The 21,530-nt window shown below is 37.7% G+C and overlaps 1 protein-coding gene across 8 annotated transcripts in view; it reads right to left on the bottom strand.

Moving 5' to 3' along the window:
- The window catches only part of EPHA6 (EPH receptor A6), a 504,987-nt gene that overhangs the window by 238,324 nt on the left and 245,133 nt on the right, over positions 1-21,530 (bottom strand). For all 8 annotated transcript variants that reach the window (XM_048934207.1, XM_048934201.1, XM_048934203.1 and 5 more), the window contains 2 exons: positions 18,245-18,400; positions 10,587-10,922 (listed from right to left, as the gene is read on the bottom strand). In XM_048934207.1, coding sequence (XP_048790164.1) covers positions 10,587-10,922; positions 18,245-18,400 — 492 coding nt within the window. The remainder of the gene's footprint in view (positions 1-10,586; positions 10,923-18,244; positions 18,401-21,530) is intronic.

Raw genomic sequence — 21,530 nt, 5'->3', positions numbered from 1 at the left:
TGTCAGGCCATCATTATGAACCACTTGTGTCACAGATTAATGACTGTAACAGAAAAGCTAGAATTTTAAAGGGGAAGATAATTAAGCAAACGTGATAGATAGTTTGGAAAAGAGACAATACATCCCTGCAGAATTTCTCTGTAGCAACACAGAAACGAACGGATATGTACTTTCAAATATGATACAAAAACACCACAATGTCATGTTAATTTCTTAGCAGCTGGGTACAGATGGCTAAATGGCACACAGAAGCAGTATCTTTCATGGGGTGGAGGTTTCAGGACGCAACCTCCTTCTACATCAGTTTTTGTGGACTGTGACATGAGAGACCATTCACAGTAAAGTTTAGCTTCAATTATCTCTCAACAACATATTTTATTTATAGTAAAAGTTGCCACTGAAACTGGCACCTCTGACCGATTAATTCAGGAACAGATCAGGGAGATAAATGCAGATAAGACTCTGCTCTTCTCTTAATCAGCTGGCATCAAAATATAAAATACCAGCGAACTAAGTTAATACTTAGCCACACATGTTATCTGAAAAGGTACAGACTTCAGTCTTCCATGGTGTCAACTTGCATCCTTCACCACACAAAATTAACTTCCAAATACGAGTGTTTTTAATACAAATAAATTTCTCATATTAGAAAAATGTCATTTTTTTCCTATTTCTTCTCCTCAAAGATTCTAATCAGAGTTGCATTACTTATAAACTGAAATTAATATTTTCTGTAATTTGGTATAGGAGAATGTTAAATATCAGCTTAAGTATTTTCTCATTATTAAAATGAATCAGTATTACATCATATATATGACAACTGTACATCACCAAGTCAATTCCTGACTAATTACTAAATTACATCTCTAGCTTGACATAAACACGGCAATCTCATACCTTTTCTTTATAGACTGAAGCTATTGCCCAGGCTGGACGGGGCTCTGAGCACCTGATGGAGCTGTAGTTCATTGCAGTAGAGCTGGACGAGATGGCCTTAAAGGGTCCCTTCCAACTCAAACAATTCTATGATACTATGACTGATCTATAGGCAGAAACTCTGATTCTCATTACTCTACTTACCTACACACTACACTTTTTAAAATCTTCATTGATCCTCAATTACAGGATAAAAAAAAAAGTGCTAGATAGTTTTAGGAGGACAATCTAATTTTGAAAAATGGTACCTAAAGTTTAGTATTGTATGAATCTGAGCCAGTCTCCAGAATCAGACAATTTGTTTCTCAGACCAACTTAATATAATAAAATGATCATTTATTTCAGAACTATAAAACATAGTATTGGGAACTGGCTGAACAACTTGTCAAAAACTTACAGGATCATGTATCAGCTGTTTGCAATGCGTAACGAGTCAGAATTTATGAGTTACTTAGATAATGCACATTAATTTCTAAAGCCTTCAATGCAATTATGGATCAAGCACATGATTTAGATGCTGCTGCATGTATTATTTAAAATTATTTGGAGTAGACAAGTTTAAAAAATGTTACTTTATATTTAGATAGAATGAATGCAAAGAAAATCTTCGCAAATGTAGATTAATTCAATGGTGAATGGGATTTCATTAATAGCAGAGTAATTTACAGGGCTTTGCCATTAACGTAAGCAGAAAAGTTGTGCTTCATTATCCAAGTGCACTGAGTGAAAGAGCTAAGTGAGACTAGAGAAGAAAAGTTCATAAAACTGTAGCTGAGCCATGCGCCTCTTCCAATTCAGCCAACGGGGTATCTGTACTTGACTTCCAGTGCAACCGTTTTGAGACATTAGCTCTAATTTTGATGTTATATAATTTCTTGTATTTGTCTTAGTATTCCAGTTTTCAAGAAGACATTTTTATTTCAAGAAAGAAATTTGGGAACAAATTGGTCTCATTTGCTAAAGACATTTTTTCGTAGATATGCTTTATTATTTCATTTTGTTTTGATTCGTTTTTATATTATAAATTATTTCATTTATTCTTCCTCCTTAGATGCATATTTCTGTTAGGAGTGGTCATGTATACCACCTTCCTTCTCCTTCTGGCTATAAAAATGATTTGACACACAGACAAAAACAAAAAAAACCTCAAGCACTACTGCTATACACCTTTGCTCATTTATACATCACTTTACAAAGAGAAAACAACAGAAAGAAACAGCTTTGAATAGCTGCACCTGTACAGACTTAGATGCAGTCACACCAGAGGACCAACAAAGTATGAAATTGATTTAAGGTTGTTTATTGGAAAAATCCACTTTTGAAGCTGTATCCGCTTCTTGAATATTTGACAATATTTCTGCTTAAGTGAAGATTTTAGGGAAGTCTTAAAGAGAGGATATAAAAATATTCTTACTTAATATGCAAAACCTACTTCTCAGTGGGAACCAGAGACGGAATACTAGACGGAAATAATTTTTAAGAAATTAAGAGTTTTTTATTTTTCTTTCTTTTCCTTCCTTGATATCGATTGTAAACCACCCTTTCCTCTGTCAGTCTAGGAGTCAGACTGGAACATGAAGTCTGACTTATGACAATGGCAGTGAAAAGCAACATAAATTTGTAAATTAAATGTGCATATTCTGGCTAACATGATCTTTTCAGTCAAGCATTCTTTGTGCCTTTTTTTCTGTTTTTTTTCAGTGGAGAACCACTACAAATTTTACAACAATGATAAGACATTTTAAGTATGTAACATACTTATATGAATATGAAGGTAGCAAACAGCTGTCTCTCATAGTTATTTTGGGCAGAAAAAAGTAAAAGTATGTCATTATAAATACTATCTGGAAGCTAATAGAATAGTAAAATAAATTGATTTCCAAAGCTTTAGAAACAATGTAATTTTGAGTATGCTCTCAATCTCATTCCAGTGTGCACAATTTAATGTCATTTATGTATATAAGTGAAAAACATTTCCAAACTGTGAGCCTAAGGCAAACGTATATAGAAGAGTCACAGAAGTTGAAGGAGAAGGGTTGTTGAGTATAATGAAGAAACTACATTTTAAGAAGCAAATGAATCGAAGCAACCTGCTACCAACATAATTGCTTTAATGACCTCATAGCAAACATCAGCAGAACAGGTTTGTAATTTACCATGTCCTTCTTTCTGAACGTGCTCTCTAAAGTTTTGTGCCAAAGTCAAGACATCTACAAACACAATTTGCTTTAGATTGACTAGTCGTGATGAATGTCTTCCTTTACTACCCTTGACTAAAATTACTCCTCTTGCCAAGAAAGCATCAGAAATCCCAGTGTCACTTGTCATGTACTGGGAACAGTTGAGATAGATTGCTGTTATTTGTGGGTTTCCTTTTTTAACGAAACAGCTTTCAGAAATATTTAGGAAGATTTTGTAAGCAGAAAGTTCCCAATGTAAGTGTGAACAATCTCATAAGTTGGTCAATTAACATTTGTGGCAGAGGTTTCTAATTACTTAAATCACCAGTTTATAACTGTAATCTCTTGTAAACTATCCTGCCAAGGATAGAATCATAGAATGGCCAAGACTAATCAAGACTAATTGGTAACCAATCTACCAAGACTTTCATTTTTTTCTCCTCATACTGAATAACTTAAAGAAATATATCTTAAAGCTATGTATTGTGTGACTAACTTAATGGATAACATTGCTGAATGAGAAAGGAAAGTAAATGGACTTGGGTTGACTTTTGCAGCATTAAAGAAATGGCTGAACATCAATATCTGCTAGCAGAAAGAGAACACATTTGTCACAGAAAATACGTATTTTAAAAATAATCAGGGCATATATTATGACTTTAGTCATTTTTCCTTGTGATTATTGTGTAACAATCAGAAATATCAGCAAAGAATAATTAGCAAAAAGTAGTCTAAACACATAGAAATGACCAGCAGACAAATCTTGTGGGTAATAACCAACTTTTCTGCACAAAGTTCTTCCTTGAAAACATTGTGTTTCAATCACTGAATGGCTTGGGTTGGAAGGGACCTTGAAACCCACTCAATTCTACCCTCCCATCCACGGGCAAGGCTTCTACCCACCAGGGCCCCATCCAATGTGTCCTTGTACACCTCCAGGGATGGGGCATCCACAGCTTCTCTGGGCAGCCTATACCAGTGCCTCGCCACTCTCTGACTAAAGAGTTTCATCCTAATGCCTAGTCTACATCTACCATGATTTAGTTTAAAACTGTTTCTTGTTCTCCTATCACTACACACCCTCTCAGTGCCACTCCCCAGCATTCCTGAAGGCACCCTTTAGGTACTGGAAAGTTGCTCTAAGGTATCCCTGGAGCCTTTTCCTCTCCAGGCTGAACAAGAGCAGTTCCCTCAGGCTTTCTTTTTGGAGAGGTGCTCCAGCTCCCTTATTATTTTTGTGGTTGAGAATCAAGATTTGGTATTTTTGCCTTGTGGTTTTCTTTCCAACTGTAAATGTTTAAAGCATACACACACTGAGACAAATATGCATGTATATACATATAGTTTCACAGATTTGCATGACTATTCACTGCACAATACTGATTTTTTAAAAAATTATATAGCTAATTGGAAAAGATAGTGCTGCTCAGAAATGTCTCAAAATAGAGACTGCGCATCTCATTTTTTAATTTATTAGTGATCTCTCTTACTGTCTTCATGCTGCATTCTGCATAGGACTTTATAGACTGTCTCTAGCCAGTAACCATTGTGCTAGTACTTTTCTTCAAATTTTTCACATAAACAGTACTGGAAAGCAGTATTTTGCACTGCTCTCATAACAGTACAGAGTTTGGTGAAAGTATCAGTACAGCTGTAGGTACATCAGGTCAACAGATGCCATACATTTCTCATTTACTGTAATCTATGAAAATGTCACGATATTTCTTATTTTATCAATTCACATGGCTTGTGCTCTGCTGGAGGCTGTTTTGAGACTGTTTCATAAGAGTCTTTTATGGGACCTGCTATCCCATATTGATAATTGGTTATTAGAAATGGCTGTTCCTTCAGTTTTCTACACCATTAACATAAATAGTATGGAAGATGGTATAAAGCGCTTTGCCAAGTCAATATATGAACAGAAACATTCTTGACTTTAAAGTTACAAAAGAGAATCGCATCTATAGAGCTTAGAGACTAAAGAGGAAAAAAAGGAAAGCTGACTGTTGATTAAGGGTGAAAGTCTGATGCTACTATTGGAAGCAATTTTGGAAGACTGAGCATGGCACTTCTAACCCCATCCTAATGAGCATCTTGAAACTTTATCATTATCAGCCAGAGGAATTAATCCTGAAAATTGTCCTGGTAGAAGTAAAGCTATTGAAATGCTTTCCTCATAGCTGGATGAGTCTCTATGAAGACTATACTCCTATTATGATGATAGATGTTTACTCCTGGAAGAAGCACTGAAATCCTTCCGTGCACTGCTCAGTTCCCTCAGCTCTAAGAGAAAGATAAGAGGCTGCTGTTGCTACAGAAAATCCACACTGGGTTACAACTGCATCTCAAAAGTCACCTATACTAGAAGCCATTGGCCATAAGTTATTTGGAAACATGAATTAAATGGACGGTAATCACTTTCTGACATTGGCAAGACTTTACCATCAGTTTAGAAAACATCACCTAAAATATATCTGCCAATGGATATAAGATAATATGAATTAAATAAAGGAATGGTGCCCAGATTTCCAGTTTCAGAATCTGCCGTAACACTTCAGCTAGGCACAGGCTCTCTGCATCAGACAAGCACAGCATAACTAGACAGGCTTCTAGCACAGTGACAATGTGTAAGCCCAGGCAGAAGGAAGTCTCACATGTCAGTTTGTCCACCAGTAGCAGGTCTTTGATATCATGGAGGCCAGAGTCACTCAGGAACTGCAGGACTGAGACAGGATAAAATGAGCTTTTTTGGGCAGAAGGAACACTTCTCCAGTGGTAACTTTCTGCCAAGGCAGGAAAGACATGCAGAAGAAACCCACAAATTGAATGACGCTTGCAAAATGTCCCATGGCTAGAATGTGATTTTAGGGGAGGTCACTGCTTGTAGCACTCATAAAAAAGATGAGTAGAGGACTGCAGGCACAGAGTTCCACAGGAGAGACACGACGAGGCAAAGATAGAGATCAGACAGTGAGAAGAATACTCAGAGGCACTCTAGTTACAGAGCGCTACTCCTCAGTTGTGCCACTGAAAACTCTAGTCATACTGTCTCTACATACATAACCAGGCACTCAGGATGTGTCTCACAACTCCACTCCTCCAAACAGTAACTTTAAAAAAACCCACTGCACTCAAGTAAAAGAACATACAAATGCTTACTGAGTGAATGCATATGGTGATTATTATTTGGAAATAGGAACTATTGCTTTAAGTTCTATTTTGCTTAATTATTCATTATTTACTACCTAAATTATGCATAAAAACCTCAAGTACTTCCGAGTTTTCCTTATGTAATGCAGACTCCAAGGTGTGGTAAGAAAGTTATGCAGTGAGGTGTCCCTTCCTTCCATTAGTTGTAAGAAAAAATAAATTACAATTCAGCATATAATTCTGAACCTCGTTACACAGTGATTTAAAGTCTACTGAGTACAATTACTTCATGCTCAGCATACTTATTCCTGTATAAAACTTTATCACCCCCACAAATAAAGGCATCATAGCACTCTGCAGGACAACAGTAGTTGATGAGGATTTTTTGTATGTTTTACCCTTCGGCTGTTCACAAATTACTTTCAGATTTAATATGAATTTCACTTCATAGTAATATTCTTCCTTGAACAGGGACTTAAGTGCAGAATCTTGTTCTATCTGTTCATATATGAATTGAAAGTATGGATTATTCTCATATGAATTGAAAGTATGGATTATTCTCATTTCTTATAACATTTAGAAACAATGCTACACAAGATTAACACACATCTCTTCTTCGCTCATCTCTCCACCTGCAACATCTAACCTTTCCAACACAGCCTTATCCTGTCTTTGTTTGCTACACTTGCTGGACAAGACAGCATGTTCTGTGGTTGTATACCAACTATATTCTTTCTTTCTTGACTGAATAGTCAATAGACAGGCTAGGTGGTCAGTCGGCTGGCCTAACGCAATTGCGCTTTGCTTTTTAACTTAAAGCTCTAACCTACAACTTGGGGAACATAAAATCCAAGGGCACTTTTCACACTTCTACAATGTATCTTCAGTATGTCCAATAGACAATATGACTGCATAAACATTGTTTCCTTATGAAAGTCAGAAAAATAAGGCTACTGGATTTTTTGCACAAAAGCAATATGCAAACAAGTTGCGAATGGCAACAAATTGATTTTATACAGCTTACAGTAGTGTCAATAAGTTTTTTTCTAGTATTCAATCAGATCTGGAAATGCTTTGCTCTTCAAACAATGAAGTGGTTTGCAGGATGCAGTCTGCAAAACCTTTTCAAAATTAGTGTTACTTTCATTCAGTTTGCCTCTTGTCACTGTTAGAGCTGAGTGGTGATTCCATGTAGAGGCAGTTAAGATTTTAATATTAGCTCCTAGAGATGAGTCTTAATCACTTTTTAATTAGTTCACTTCTCCTGTCAGCAAATATTCTCCCTCTGATGCTCTCAAACTGTTCTCACTAACTGTGTTATAATACAGCTCTTCAGTTTCTGTGTATGCCCATGGTATGTACACTTCATTGCATTAATCCTGCATTAATAGTAGAATCCTCTCTAAAAAGCGAGAAGAAAACCCAAAACAACAAACTATTTTGTATGTTTAAAGAAGACTATAATTTCAAATCAAGTGTCAAAAAACAAAAAGAAAAAATAAAGGGGGGGGGGGGGGGGGGGGCACAAGGGGTAAGTAAATCCAATATGCTCAAAGAAAATAAAATGCCACCTCCTCAGCTAACGTCAATTATTGTACCTAACAAAATGATTTGGATTTAGAACAGCTAAGATATTGTTCCACATTCTTGAAAAAGATGCAACAATCGAAGAAAACAATTTGTATTTCATAGAGATTAAGCACTATGTAATGTGTATAGTAAAAATATCAAAATATTATGTATGAAAAAAATACATACAAAAAAAAGACATGAACAGAAGATAAACATGTTGTCTAAGTGTAAGTTATTATAAATATAGATTTTTTTGAAATTAGACACATTAAAAAGGAAAAATTGTCTCAAATTTGGACTTTTGGTAATGCAGTCCTTGCCCACATTAGGATGTTTCTGACCTGTTATCAACTTCCTATCTTTAACCTTGGATCTTTTGCTTATACGAACATGTACATGATTTTACAGCATTTGCCAATAAGTAGTGCCCATTTCAGGAGGATGATTAAAGTTAGAAGGAAATACTGTAATAGTGAGATTACTGCTTGGTGGTACATCTGGAAAATATTTTCAATATAAAGGCTTGTAATTCTGGTAAATATGGCAAGAATCAAATTCTAAGTTGTTTACTATTTCTGGCTTCCAATAGAAATCAAAAAGGTCATAAATCCTTTTATCACAGAACATTAGCATGATTTACAAACATTAATAAAAGCTCTGCAATGAAGCTTTAGATATAGAGTTTTGTTTCCTTAGGTCAGATACTCTAGCTTTCTCCATACTACCACTTCTTTTTCACGACGAAACTAAACTCACAAAAAATGTTTATTCTTGTCCTCTCATTTTCCATAAACCAAACCTCCATTAATTTTCTTCCAAAATCTCTTTCATATGACAGTACCTTGCTCTCTTTTCCTTCTACATACATACTTACCAGTTTTATGATTTTACACAAGTTTCTAAGCCTACTAAAATTACTTTTTCTTTTAACTACATTTTATAGATGCCTCCATTTCATTTTTAACAATGCTTCCTCTTGCAAAGCTATCTTTTTATATCCAAATAAACCAACTGATATTCTGGAGATCTAGTCTTAAATTCTCTGAAGCCCTTTCAACAGCTTTTTTTTAGCAACGTAAGAATTATTGTAGGGCATGCAAGCAGCCTACACTCTAGCATTTACTATCAGTGTGTCACAAATTATCAAAACATTGGTCTTATTCCTGTTTTGAGTACACTGCAGTCAAAATCTATATCCCTAAACCAGAAACAGACATCAGCAAAAAGCCTACTGCTTAAATACAATTCACAGTGCGTGTTCAGATAGCTGTGAGCCACTTTAAAAATAAGCTGTATCTCTGGTGACCTCCACCTGTGCGTGCTAAGTGACTTGAGTTTAGTATCATGTAACAACACTTCCAAAAATAAGTGTATATACAGGGGGAGTTTCTGGCATGACATTTTTTATCTAATAAAAAAGGAAATAAAGTTTCATAAAGTGATGCGTAGCCTAAGAGCTTAAGACAATTCTCATTGCCAGGCGCGTATCATTAAGCACCTTATATAATCAGCTGTTCTGTTACTATCATCACATTAAGGGTGAGTGAGTAGTTTTCATGGCTTTCCCAATCCATTTTCAAGAGTATTATTAGAGTTACCATCATTGTGATTATCTTCATCATCATCATCACAGCAAGCTGTTAATTTTGGTATGCCCAAAGGCAAATAAGTCATTACTTACTCATCAACAAAACTACTTGCTCCAGATACAAAGGTAGGCAGATTTTTGCTAGGCTGATCGATCAATGAAAGAACCCAAGGCCTTCCTACAAAACAGTATTCTTCTCAACATCAGCAGTTTTTGTAAATACTTTTGTATTTCCAAAGGCCTGCTGCCACTCCAAACCCTCATTTGGCCAATTCAGTTCCTGTCCTACATTTAACACTTCAGCTACAGTTGCAATGTCATTGCACAGCAGGTAAAAAATATTTCTGGAACAAATGTCAGCAAGAGATAATTCTGAAATAACCTTCTGATCTATAGTAGCACAAGCCAGAAGATAACACTGCCATATAGGCTGCTTTGTTGGTAACCTAACACTGCTTTTGCTGGCATAGAAATTGTTTCTATAGATGGAAGGGGAAATAGTTGTAGAAATTCACTATAGAACTCCTTTTATTTCACAAATTTCTCATAAAGAACTGCCTTCAACATGAATTTGAATTGAAATGGAGGGGGAGGGAAGCTCAGAAACAATAAATACAAAAGGAACAATTAAAGGAAGACAAAATCTTTTAGATTACCTCATCTAAGAAAATGGCTCATACGGATGTTGGAGTATCTTACAGTGAAGCACATTGTACTCATACTAAGAAACATGGATACTAAAGGAAACCAGTTCGCTTTTATTTTACCTATGAATTGTAAATTGATGGATAAAGTGGTGCTTTAGTTTTTCAAAACCAAAATCCTATGGAAAGACTTCGAAAAGCATCAGACACAGACTCCAGTTGTGACAAACCACTAGTAGATTCAGGTAGTTAAAGCATGCACTCAATTTATACAGAAAGATGTTTTAAACAAAAAGATATGATTTCATGCCCTGTGTAATAGGCTCAATGGCCAAAACTAACAAAAACACTTAGCGCCCTCATCAGCAGCAACTGAAAGCTGTCACACATAAAAGCACGTTGCAACCTGCAAAGCATCAAACTCACTGACCTAGATTTCGAAAAATCAAAATGATACCCCCAATATATGCATGGATGACAGGGGCAAAGTAGCAGACGTGCAGTACGGTGACTTACCATCTTGGTCTGTGGTAACTGTGATAGCTGTGAACTGCTTGGGAGAGAAACTCAACTCCGAGACGCCATTCGTGGCCTCGATTTCAAAGGTGTAGTTCACATGTGACACGAAGTCCAGCACCGTCACAGAGGAGTTGATGAGACCTGTGTGCCTGGGAATGAAGCGGATTCCTCCCCCACATATTTCACACTGGCTGGCATCTGACCCACATTTCTTACAGATGACACTGTAAGTGAGATCTTTTCTTCCTCCGGTATCGCTTGGTGGGCTCCATTCCAACATGAGAGCTGTTTCGTTAATGTTAAAAATCACATTCCTGGGAGCAGAAGGTGGCCCTGGAAAGAAGGTAAAGAAAGACTGCTAAGTGACAACTGCCCATTTGGGGGGCGGGGGGGAGGAGATACATAAATAGTTATATTAATGTTAAGGCAATTATTTACAAACAGGCATTAAAACACTGATGACTGAATAGTGAATTAAAAGAAAAATTTTAGAAATTGTCTAGACAATTAAATTCCTTGAATATTAACCAGACAGAATAAATAGGCAACATTATAAGAAGTTGAAAAATCTAAATGAGTTAGAATTTATTTCAAAAATAATTTAGGGCAACATATAAATTAGTTGGAAACGTCCAAGTTAGGCTTGGTAACACAAATTTGCACAAAATATCAACTGATCTTGTAGGGTGCTGATGTTGAGCTTTAACCACAAAAATTACTTCCTTATTCTACGTTTAGCAAAGTAGGCTTTTCTGATACTTACGCTCTTTGAGGTTTTATAAGAGTTAAAATGAGTAAGCAAATAAATAAATAACAGCTTCGGAATAAGTACAAGAACTAAAATTGTTTGTATTAATCCTGCAGTCAGATTTTCTTTTTTTCCCCCTATCATTTCCTGCTATTATCCTCTGGGATTTCTTTGCTGTTATTCATTAATGGAGGTAGGTGGTCACAGGTTAAAAGCATTAGACACAAAAGACAGACACATGGTTTTCAAAGGACATGCAGTTTTCAAAGACAGTTTCTAAACATCCATAAAACTTACACACAGGACAAAACTCAAGCCTTTATGCTACAGGTTTGGATGTAAGACAAATGTGGTAAACCCAACTGGTGATTTCTGTATTTTTGTTGACTTAAATGAGCGTTACATTTTCAGATCTCAAGATTAAGTCAGAGTGCACGAGGACAGTTCAGTCAATTGTTAGTAGAGCTTTCAAAATTTTAAACTGGCTTTACAGATGTTCATGATTTATACAACCTGCCATTAAGACATAGCTATGAGACACTGGTTAAACTTTGAGTGAGCTTTTCATTATTCCAAGGACTCTAAAGCAGCCTGAAGGACTGTACAAAACATTTGAAAATGATCTCAGCTCATTGTTGTAGATTTCACTCCAGAAATTGAGCAGTGAAGTCAGTCCATTCTGAGAAAGTCAGATAAATGAAATATCGTAACTATCTTTTACAGAAATTTAAGACAATCAGAGAAGAACTAAATAACCAAACTAACAACCCCCTCCAAATAATTAATCAACAAATTTGTAAGTTCCAATTCAACAATCTGTAGCATGAGGACAAGGCCTATGCCCAAAGGATAGTCAGATAAATCATAACTTTGCATTAGGAAGGAAAACAAAATTACTAAAGCTCCTCATGCTATTCCACATATAAATTTGGATTCAAAATCTCAGTTAAAAAAATATAATCAAGTTAGATCACTTTTTCCTAGTTATTCAATTCAAATTTTTAAATCTTATTTTTTCTTAATATTTGCATTATTTTAAGCTACTTTTTTTGGCTGAGCAAAGATGCTGTGATTTAGAAAATCAAGCTTATGAGTAGCTCGTAAATATGTACCTATAACTGAAGTAAACTTATTTACTCAATTTCTTATTTCTTGAAGATGACCTAGACTACAAAAACAGACCATACCTTAATTGAAAACATTACTTCATCTTATATTTTAGCAAAATACTATACAATGGTAAAGATCTATACAATTATACCTACGTTTTGCAGAGAGAATTACTTCTAACTTGAAAGAAGGAAAGAGGCAATAATAGTTGCAGAACAAAATGTCACTGTTCATCAAAATTTATAATTTTAAAGTGATGTTGTCTGTTTATTTATGCAGCATAAGAATAAAAGCTGGAATGCTTATAAAAGGAAAAACTGTTCATATGGCATAGGAGGGATGATGTGAACTAAGAAATGCTGGGGTTTTCTGTGAATTGTAGTTGAACATTTGAGTTGCTTTTTGACTTCTGATACTTTTGTAATACTAAACAGCAGGAACTATGGTTTTATTAGAATGATTTTTGCCCTAAGGTTAATGAAGAGTTAGGTATTAGATTTCAAGCATTTGATCATTAAAGTACTTGGAGGTACTATATTACTTTTTTTTTTTTTTTTTCAGTGGATAAGAAGATTTAAAATATTTTGAATTATGTATTCATTTTTATATTTACCTGTGTAAAGTTTATGGTAGGGAAAAAGTAAAGAGCAGTTATTATTCATGGTAGAGAGGAAATATTTGCTGAATGTTATGTGCCTCATTTGTGCCTCTACAATCTGAGAGTGTCTCAGATTTAAAACCTTAACTTCCTGTAAAATTACAATGACATTGGCAGTTGAAGCTACTCTGGAAAACAGTTCTTTGACTGGAATAAACTAAAACCAGAATGGATGAATTCAGCTTCAGTTCTTAGTATTTACGTGTAGAAGAGAGGATAATTTTTGTTTCCTCTAAATACATTGCTATAATTAAATAATGACTGGTCTTAACAAGTTCTCGTTGTTAAAATCAATGAGGAGTGTTAGGAATATGGAGGATGAGCCCAATCACATCCCTGTGTTCGCATGACTTTAAGCTGATCTGTAACCCCCATGAAACAATTGATAATACTCATGCACTTAAAATTAAGCATGTGTGTCATCACTCACAGGACTGGAGCCAGTGTTGTGAAACTAGTTTAAATTTTACCTTACATAAACAACAGATATGACAATGGGTCATCACAGCTCAGGTTTTATATGTTACTTCAGAGGCTCCAGCAGGCCAAAACATATGATTTAATGTGTATCTGGGCACCAGGAAACATTTTTTTTTCCTTTTTAAAAAAATTTTAATTTGTTTAATTTGTAGTTCTATGTACATGTAAGGTAAAATTCCTAATTTTCTATGAATATGCTATATTCATGATTTGGGATTTAATTCTCAATTATAATAGGAAACATGAATTATTGTACATTCACAATCCAATGAAATAGGAGAACATAATCAATTACATTAGGGATGTCTGAAAGTAATGGCTGTCCGTCTGAAAAAAACTTCAGACACCCTTCATACTGAAAGCCCCTCATGCCAATTTGCATGATGATTAAATAGCTTTTTAATTGCTGTTAAATTATGCCAGTTAAACTCTGATTTCATGCAAATATTAAGCTGTAATGACATGCAGTGAATCATTTACTAAGATTTAGAACTTGGAACAAAGAGAAACAATTAATTCTAGCCCTCAGATTCAGCTAAATTATGTGTCATTGGGCTTTTATGAATGTGGCCTGATTGCTTTGTTATCATTTATAAATTATACAAAGATTATTCAACACATCAAAAATCTTGGCAGCAATAACCCTTCTGCAGACGTCTATGGGCAAAACTCTTGGGGATTTCCTTACACTGATTTTTAAGGAAATCAAGTATACTGGTGAAAATGATGGATCCTTTTCTCAACAGCAAAATTTGTGACTTAAGATTTTATGTAGAAGAGTAAAACACTTCAGATGGCTGAGCACTGGAAAAAAAGGCAGCTCTTCTGCTTTTTGGATAAAAACAGCCTGGGTGTGAACAATGTCATTTACAAATTATAATGAAAAAAACTATCTCTACACTCTCTGTGGAGCAGACTGGAACTGATTTATTATGGAGAAGAGGACTCACTCCAAAAGCTACAGAGCTGAGTTTATGCCTCATGCAGTGATTTGTACCTCATTTAACTTCTTTGTGCATCCTCTCCTTCCATGAAGGTGAAGTGCATTTTGCCCTTCGTGGAAGGAGGGAGGAGCAGTCAAAATGCTGCAGAAGTCCAGTGAAGGCAATGTAGTATTTAAACACTGGGCAATGACAGTCTGGAAAATACTTTCTGCTTTTTCAAGTGAGAACTGTTCATTACCAACTACTAAACTGTAATAATTGGGTGCTACTTGACTACTAAATTCACAGTGAATGTGGCTGAAATTAATCACCTCCTTAGAATACCCAGAATCAGCATCTAGCTGTGTCCCCTGTGCTCATAGTAGCTTTCTTATATATGCACATATATGCAATATAGATGAATATTGCCACTTGGTTTGGAATGCTGTATGACACTTTTGCCTTTTCAGAATTACTTATTTCTTTCTCAGTGAGGCAGGAAGGATTTCCTCATGATAGGAACTGGTGACTGCAAAGGAATATTCTAAGTCTGAGCATAATCATAAATTGCACCCAAATATATGCATATAAATAACAATAGCAGCAGTAGAGTCAAAGGCTTCAAGCGTGTTGCTCGATTTTACTGCTGGAAAATAGAGGTGGACCTTAAGGAGCTTCAGTATAGAGGATACAGTTTGTAGCAGTGGTTACTGAACAGAACATAAGCACTACTGCTGCAAAATTGTTTAATTAATATGAAACAATATGTCTTAATATGTCTCTTAATATGAAAAGAGACATATTCAGACCCAGAGACCCAACATAAATTTGCCTGTCTCTGACCTTGAAAAGATGGATCAATCTATCCAATTACATTATAGTAGAAAATGTTAGAGTTTATGTACACAGTAATCAGATGGAGAATTAGGTAATGCTGCTATTTGTTGCTCACTGTATGTACAGAGAGATCAGTGATAGAGTACATTCACATATGGCAAAGAAATACAATAAGGATAAAGAACAGTAGCAAGAGATTGATAAAAAATGTCAATCAAGTGGAAAAAGGCTAGGAGAAAGTAATTAACAATACATCCTAATGTCACTTTCTTTTTCCCTTCTATTATGCTTTTCTACAAAGTACACACTCCTATAAAATACTGTACAATTTAGGAAAAACATACAATATGCACTTGTGCAGAATTAATAATACTAGATTCAAAGCTCAGCTTAAAAAAAAATGGATGCCTGAAGCTAGGCTCTTAAATGCATGGCGTCTTTAATCAAGGCCATTAATCTCCATGCTGCTGCTTATGCAAGTTTTCCAGTACCAAGGAAAAAATACTGGAGTGAGAAATATTGTCTAACCCCACAAAGGAATGCGAAGAAAGAAAGAAAAAATCTGGGCACCTGATCTAGTGGGTGGCAACCTTGCACACAGCAGTGCATTGAAACTGGGTGCTCTCTAAGGTCCCTTTCAACCTAAGCCCTCTATGTGAGTCTACAATGCTGTGATCTACCTATTTTAGCCATCTTGCTTTGCAGGATCTAGGGAGCAAATAAAAAAGGCATGAATGTAGTTGGTTTAAAATATTTGAAGATGAAGGGGTTTTTAAAGTGAATTCACTATTAATTCTGTGTTTGATTCAAGAATGACTCTCGATTAAAAAGTCAGAAGAAAAATGTGACCAACATGTCAGAACACAAATTTGCAGGTTGACATAAAAAATGTACATTTGGTCCAAAAATAGTTATGTACAAAAATCATTTTCTTACTGTACAGCCCTTTCTCTTTATGAATTGTAGGTGGCTTATTTTTTCCTAACTTTTCATCTCCTCTTATTAGAGCAAAGCATGACAGTTTGGAAGAAACAAGCTAAATTCTAACCTGTCTCATACATCACTAGTATCTTTGTTTATTAAATTTAAATTAGTCACATCTGTACAGATCCTCCAAAAGCAGTGAGGTTGCATTTATGACAAACAATTTTAATAACTGAGAGCATAATTTGAAAGCAGTGGGGCTAAATATACCACTTAGGGAATAATTTGGTCTGCAGATTCTTCATTACTGATGATGTGAAAGAAGATAAGAGCACAGTCTGCCTGTCAGAAGCTTAGTCATTTGCAGAGCTGACAATTAGTGAAATAATCATCATTGTAGGTATAAGATGAATATATCTGCTGTTACATTCAATGAAGTACTGACACCTTGCAATCTAGGCTGAATAAGAGGTAATGCATGGTGGCACTGAACAAGGAACAAGGCAAAAACTAGAATATGGTTCACTGTCTCCCTTACTATTTCTTCAAGGCTGAAGTGAGATGAGATGTTGTGGTTGTTTTCTTCTTTTCCTCAGTTCACTTGGTTGCTTTGCCTGATGTCCTCAAAAAAAAAAAGTGGTCTGGCAAAAAGTCTTTACTGACAGTTTTCAACCAAAGCAGCTCTCTGCAGTTTTTTATAGTGTGAGGAAGAGGGATTCAGGGTGCTGTAAGTACCCACTCCCTTGATGCCACATGGATCACACACACCTCACAAACCTTACCAAGAGTAGTGAGTAGCAGGATTTAAAACCGAGCCCTGAAAGACAATGAGGGAAACCTTTTGCCATACATGAGTAATTTTTCAGAGAACTGTCCTTTGTAAATGAAAAATCAATGACATAAACAATATGGATTCAGATGTACATAATGCATGAGTGAAACTATTGTCTTAAGCATGAAACTGTCAAGGGTGCCTGGATTGTGTGTTAGTTCTGTGGGTAAGTTTTCAAGGCCTGTGCTCAGGGCACTCATTTGACTGGAATTATATGTAAGCCCATCTTCCTGTGGGAAGTCCAGATAAACACTGTTTTCCCCCCTCACATATTCTGTGAAAAATGACAGGCCTGTGTGCTTTGCTCCAGAGTGGTCTGACAGCAGACTGTGCTACTTGGGTTGAAGTCCTTATTTGAACCTTATGTGTCATGACATTATGTCTCTTCAGCAGCTGGAGACTGGGACTTACCCTTCACCTCTGAATGCTCTATGGTTAGATTAGACAACTTTCTGATAAGCTCCATGGATCTGTGAAATGTCATTTTTGATGAAGATCACTCCCATTCAGTAGACAGACAAGGCTTAGTCTATGTAATGATCTTAGGAATATGGAATGCCTAAAACCTCATGAATCCAAATTGTGTGGTATATTCCCAATTTACCCAGAACAGTGCCGTATGGTGACACTACCGTTAGCATGGGAAAAGGTTTGACTCTACTGCTGTCAGCTCAGCTACTTTTACATGATTAGACACACCAAAAAATTGACTGTGCACTGCTAGTTATTGCAACAGTACTCTTATTTATTTATTTTTTTTAATCTGAGGAGACAGGAGTTTATGCCATATCAGTTTTTTGTTGTTGTTTATAAGCATCCTCAGTTTTTTGGACGTTGCACATATTTTCATGTCTTCAAAATATATACTGATAATTAAAATTCAACATTGCTATCTCTATGACAGTGATTACAAACCTTATATTACTTCTCAGAACTACAAGTTAATAAATCGTTGAAGTACAAAACATGTCAGTATTTTCAGGGATACCAGTACTAAATAAAATTCTGCTGTTCAAAATTTGATTTAAAAAATCTCTATTGGTAATTTTTAGCAGGATTCTTCATAAAATGTGCCACTGTTTTTTTAAATACAAAAATGATGCATGCAAGAGAATTGCAGAGACTGGTACGGATCAGACTTACGGGTACATGCCATAGTTGGTGGATCTTTCTCAGCTCTGAAGTAACCTTTTTCACACTGACATACTGAAGTAGCTTCAACATAGGTTGAACTGTGTGGAGGGCACTTGGAGCACTTTACATTTCCAGCAAATGCTTTATAGAATCCAGGCCTGCAAGCTGCAAAACAAGAAAATAATGTCATTAATACCAGCAAGATTTGGCCATAGGTAAAATCTGCTTCATGCAGTTATAACGCGTTCTCTTTCAACCTAGATACATATTATTCTCACCACTTAAAAGTTTTTGTTTTGGTCTACAGACAACAAAAAAATGCTTTTCTTGGTATCTGATGTGAAAACATTGAAAGAGACAGCTTCCTAATATATTGACAGCCCTTGCTGCTGCTTGAAGTTGTCACCTAGAAAACTTCACTAATGTCAGTAAACACAAGCACACTGTCTATGATCTATGTCTGTTCTGTATATTAATAAATAGAAAGAATTGGATACTTTCTCATCCGTCAATTCTATTGATATGATTTCCTTATTGAAATAATGGAGACTCGCAAGGCTCAAGATGCTTGTCCTCACTGCCTTGATGACAAGGATGACACCCCTGTTCTTACAGGTAGGTCTGACCTGTCCACAGTCCCCTGAGATGGCACCTACAGAAGGGTCGTATTAGGTGGGTCCTTTGCACCTTATTGGAATAAAGGCTGTGTGGTGCTGCTGCAACAATCTTTGGAGACTAGGAAGGATCACAGAATCACCCGGGTTGGAAGGGACCCCAAGGATCATGTAGTTCCAACCCCCCTGCCTAGCAGGGCCACCAAACATGCACATTTAGATCAGGTTGCCCAGGACCCCGTCCAACCTGGCCTTGAACACGTCCAAGGACGGGGCATTCACAACCTCCCTGGGCAGCCCGTTCCAGGGCCTAACCACTCTCCTAGTAAAGAACTTCCCCCTAACATCCAACCTAAATCTTCCCTCCTTCAACTTAAAACCATTTCCCCTAGTCCTGCTGTTGTCAGCCCTTTTGAAGAGTTTACTCCCCTCCTGGGTGTAGGTTCCCTTCAGGTATTGATAGGCTGCAATGAGGTCACCCCGCAGCCTTCTCTTCTCCAGGCTGAACAAGCCCAACTCCCTCAGCCTGTCCTCATAGGGGAGGTGCTCCAGCCCCCCGATCATCTTAGTCGCCCTCCTCTGGACCCTTTCCAAAATCTCTATGTCTTTCTTGTACTGAGGGCTCCACACCTGGACACAGTACTCCAGGTGGGGCCTCACAAGAGCCGAGTAGAGAGGGACAATCACCTCCCTGTCCCTGCTGGCCACCCCTCTCCTGATGGAGCCCAGGATCCCATTTGCCTTTCGAGCTGCCAGAGCGCACTGCTGGCTCATATTCAGTCTCTCGTCCATCAGGACCCCCAGGTCCTTCTCTGCCGAGCTGCTCTCAAGGACCACTCCCCCCAGCCTGTACAGGTGCCTGGGGTTCTTCCGGCCCAAATGCAAAACCTTGCACTTTGCCGTGTTGAACCTCATCAGGTTCACCCGAGCCCAGCTTTCCAGCCTGTCGAGGTCCCTCTGAATGGCATCCCTTCCTTCCACCGTATCAACCGCACCACTCAGCTTGGTGTCGTCAGCAAACTTGCTGAGGGTGCACTCAATTCCCTCATCGATGTCATTAATAAAGATGTTAAAGAGCACCAGTCCCAAGACAGACCCTTGGGGGACACCACTTGTTACCGGCCTCCACCTGGACATGGAGCCATTGACCACCACCCTCTGTCTGCGGCCTTTCAACCAATTGCTTATCCATCGGGTTGTCCACCCATCAAATCCACTTCCCTCCAATTTGGAGATGAGGATGTGGTGGGGGACCATGTCAAAGGCCTTGCTCAGGTCCAGGTAAATGACATCGGTCGCCTTCCCTTCGTCCACCAATGCCGTCACTCCATCATAGAAGGCCACAAGATTAGTTAGGCATGACCTTCCTTTGGTGAAGCCGTGCTGGCTGTTTCGGATCACATGCTTATTCTTTATGTGATCGAGCATGTTGTCCAGGAGGATCTGTTCCATGATCTTCCCGGGCACAGAGGTGAGACTCACCGGCCTGTAGTTCCCCAGGTCCTCCCTGCTCCCCTTCTTGTATATGGGAGTGACGTGACCCTTCCTCCAGTCGTCCGGGACCTCACCTGACAGCCACGACTTCTCAAATATGATGGAAAGCGGCTTGGCAACCACCTCAGCCAGCTCCTTCAGGACCCTGGGATGCACGCCATCCGGCCCCATAGACTTGTATTCATTCAGTCTAAGGAGGCACTCTCGGACTTGCTCTGCCCTTACAGTGGGGAGGGATTTACCTCCTTGGTCCCCACATAGAGGTTTGGGGATGCAGGGTTCAGGGACGTGAAAAAGACTAGAATCCTGGCCACCAGTGAAGACCGAGGTGAAGAACTCATTCAGCACCTCGGCTTTGTCTTCATCTGTTGAAGCCAGTTCTCCTTTTAAATTTACCAAAGTAGGTACGCCCGTTTTGGCCTGTCTCTTCTGGGCAATGTACCTGTAGAAGGTTTTCTTATTGTTTTTCACGTCCCTTGCCAAGTTCAGTTCTGCCTGCGCCTTGGCTTCCCTGATCCCACGTCTGCAAGTCCGGACGGCATTCCTGTACTCTTCCCAGGTGACACAGCCTTGTTTCCAGAGCTTGTACACCCCTTTCTTCGCCCTCAGTTCTCTCAGCAGGTCCTTGCTGAGCCATGCCGGTTTCCTACCTCGCCTGCCCACTTTCTTATTCAGAGGCTCCTTTGCACCTTATTGGAATAAAGGCTGTGCGGTGCTGCTGCAACAATCTTTGGAGACTAGGAAAGAGGTGCCAATAAATCCATCACAAAACTACAGCAAGCCTCAGGCTACTCTTTACCGTGTTAATAAACAACTGGGATAGCAGCTGCCCTGGGGACAGATATTGCAATGATCAGAGCCCACTGCCCACCCAGCTGGAGATGGAGTCCCAGAAGTTGCTGGTGACAGCACTGCTGGCCTTTAAAGCAGAAACAACTAGTTAAAATATGTTTTCATAAAAGTGCTTCGTTAGCATTCTGAAATATTATTTTTAAACTGTCCTCAGAAATTGTCACACACGTTTAAACAGATTTCTTCCTTTCTTCTTCCAGCTACCACATTTAAACACACACCAGTATATTCTGCAGTTACTGTCTTTTGACTTCCCGTCAACAAACAGAACAAAAACAAATTGAAGAGCAATTCTAGCATGTACAGACAGCACAGGCTCAAATTCCTCCTGATTT

This window comes from Lagopus muta, chromosome 1 (assembly GCF_023343835.1).
Source record: "Lagopus muta isolate bLagMut1 chromosome 1, bLagMut1 primary, whole genome shotgun sequence".
Taxonomy (NCBI): Eukaryota; Metazoa; Chordata; class Aves; order Galliformes; family Phasianidae; genus Lagopus; species Lagopus muta.
This window is presented reverse-complemented; position numbering and strand designations above follow the sequence as displayed.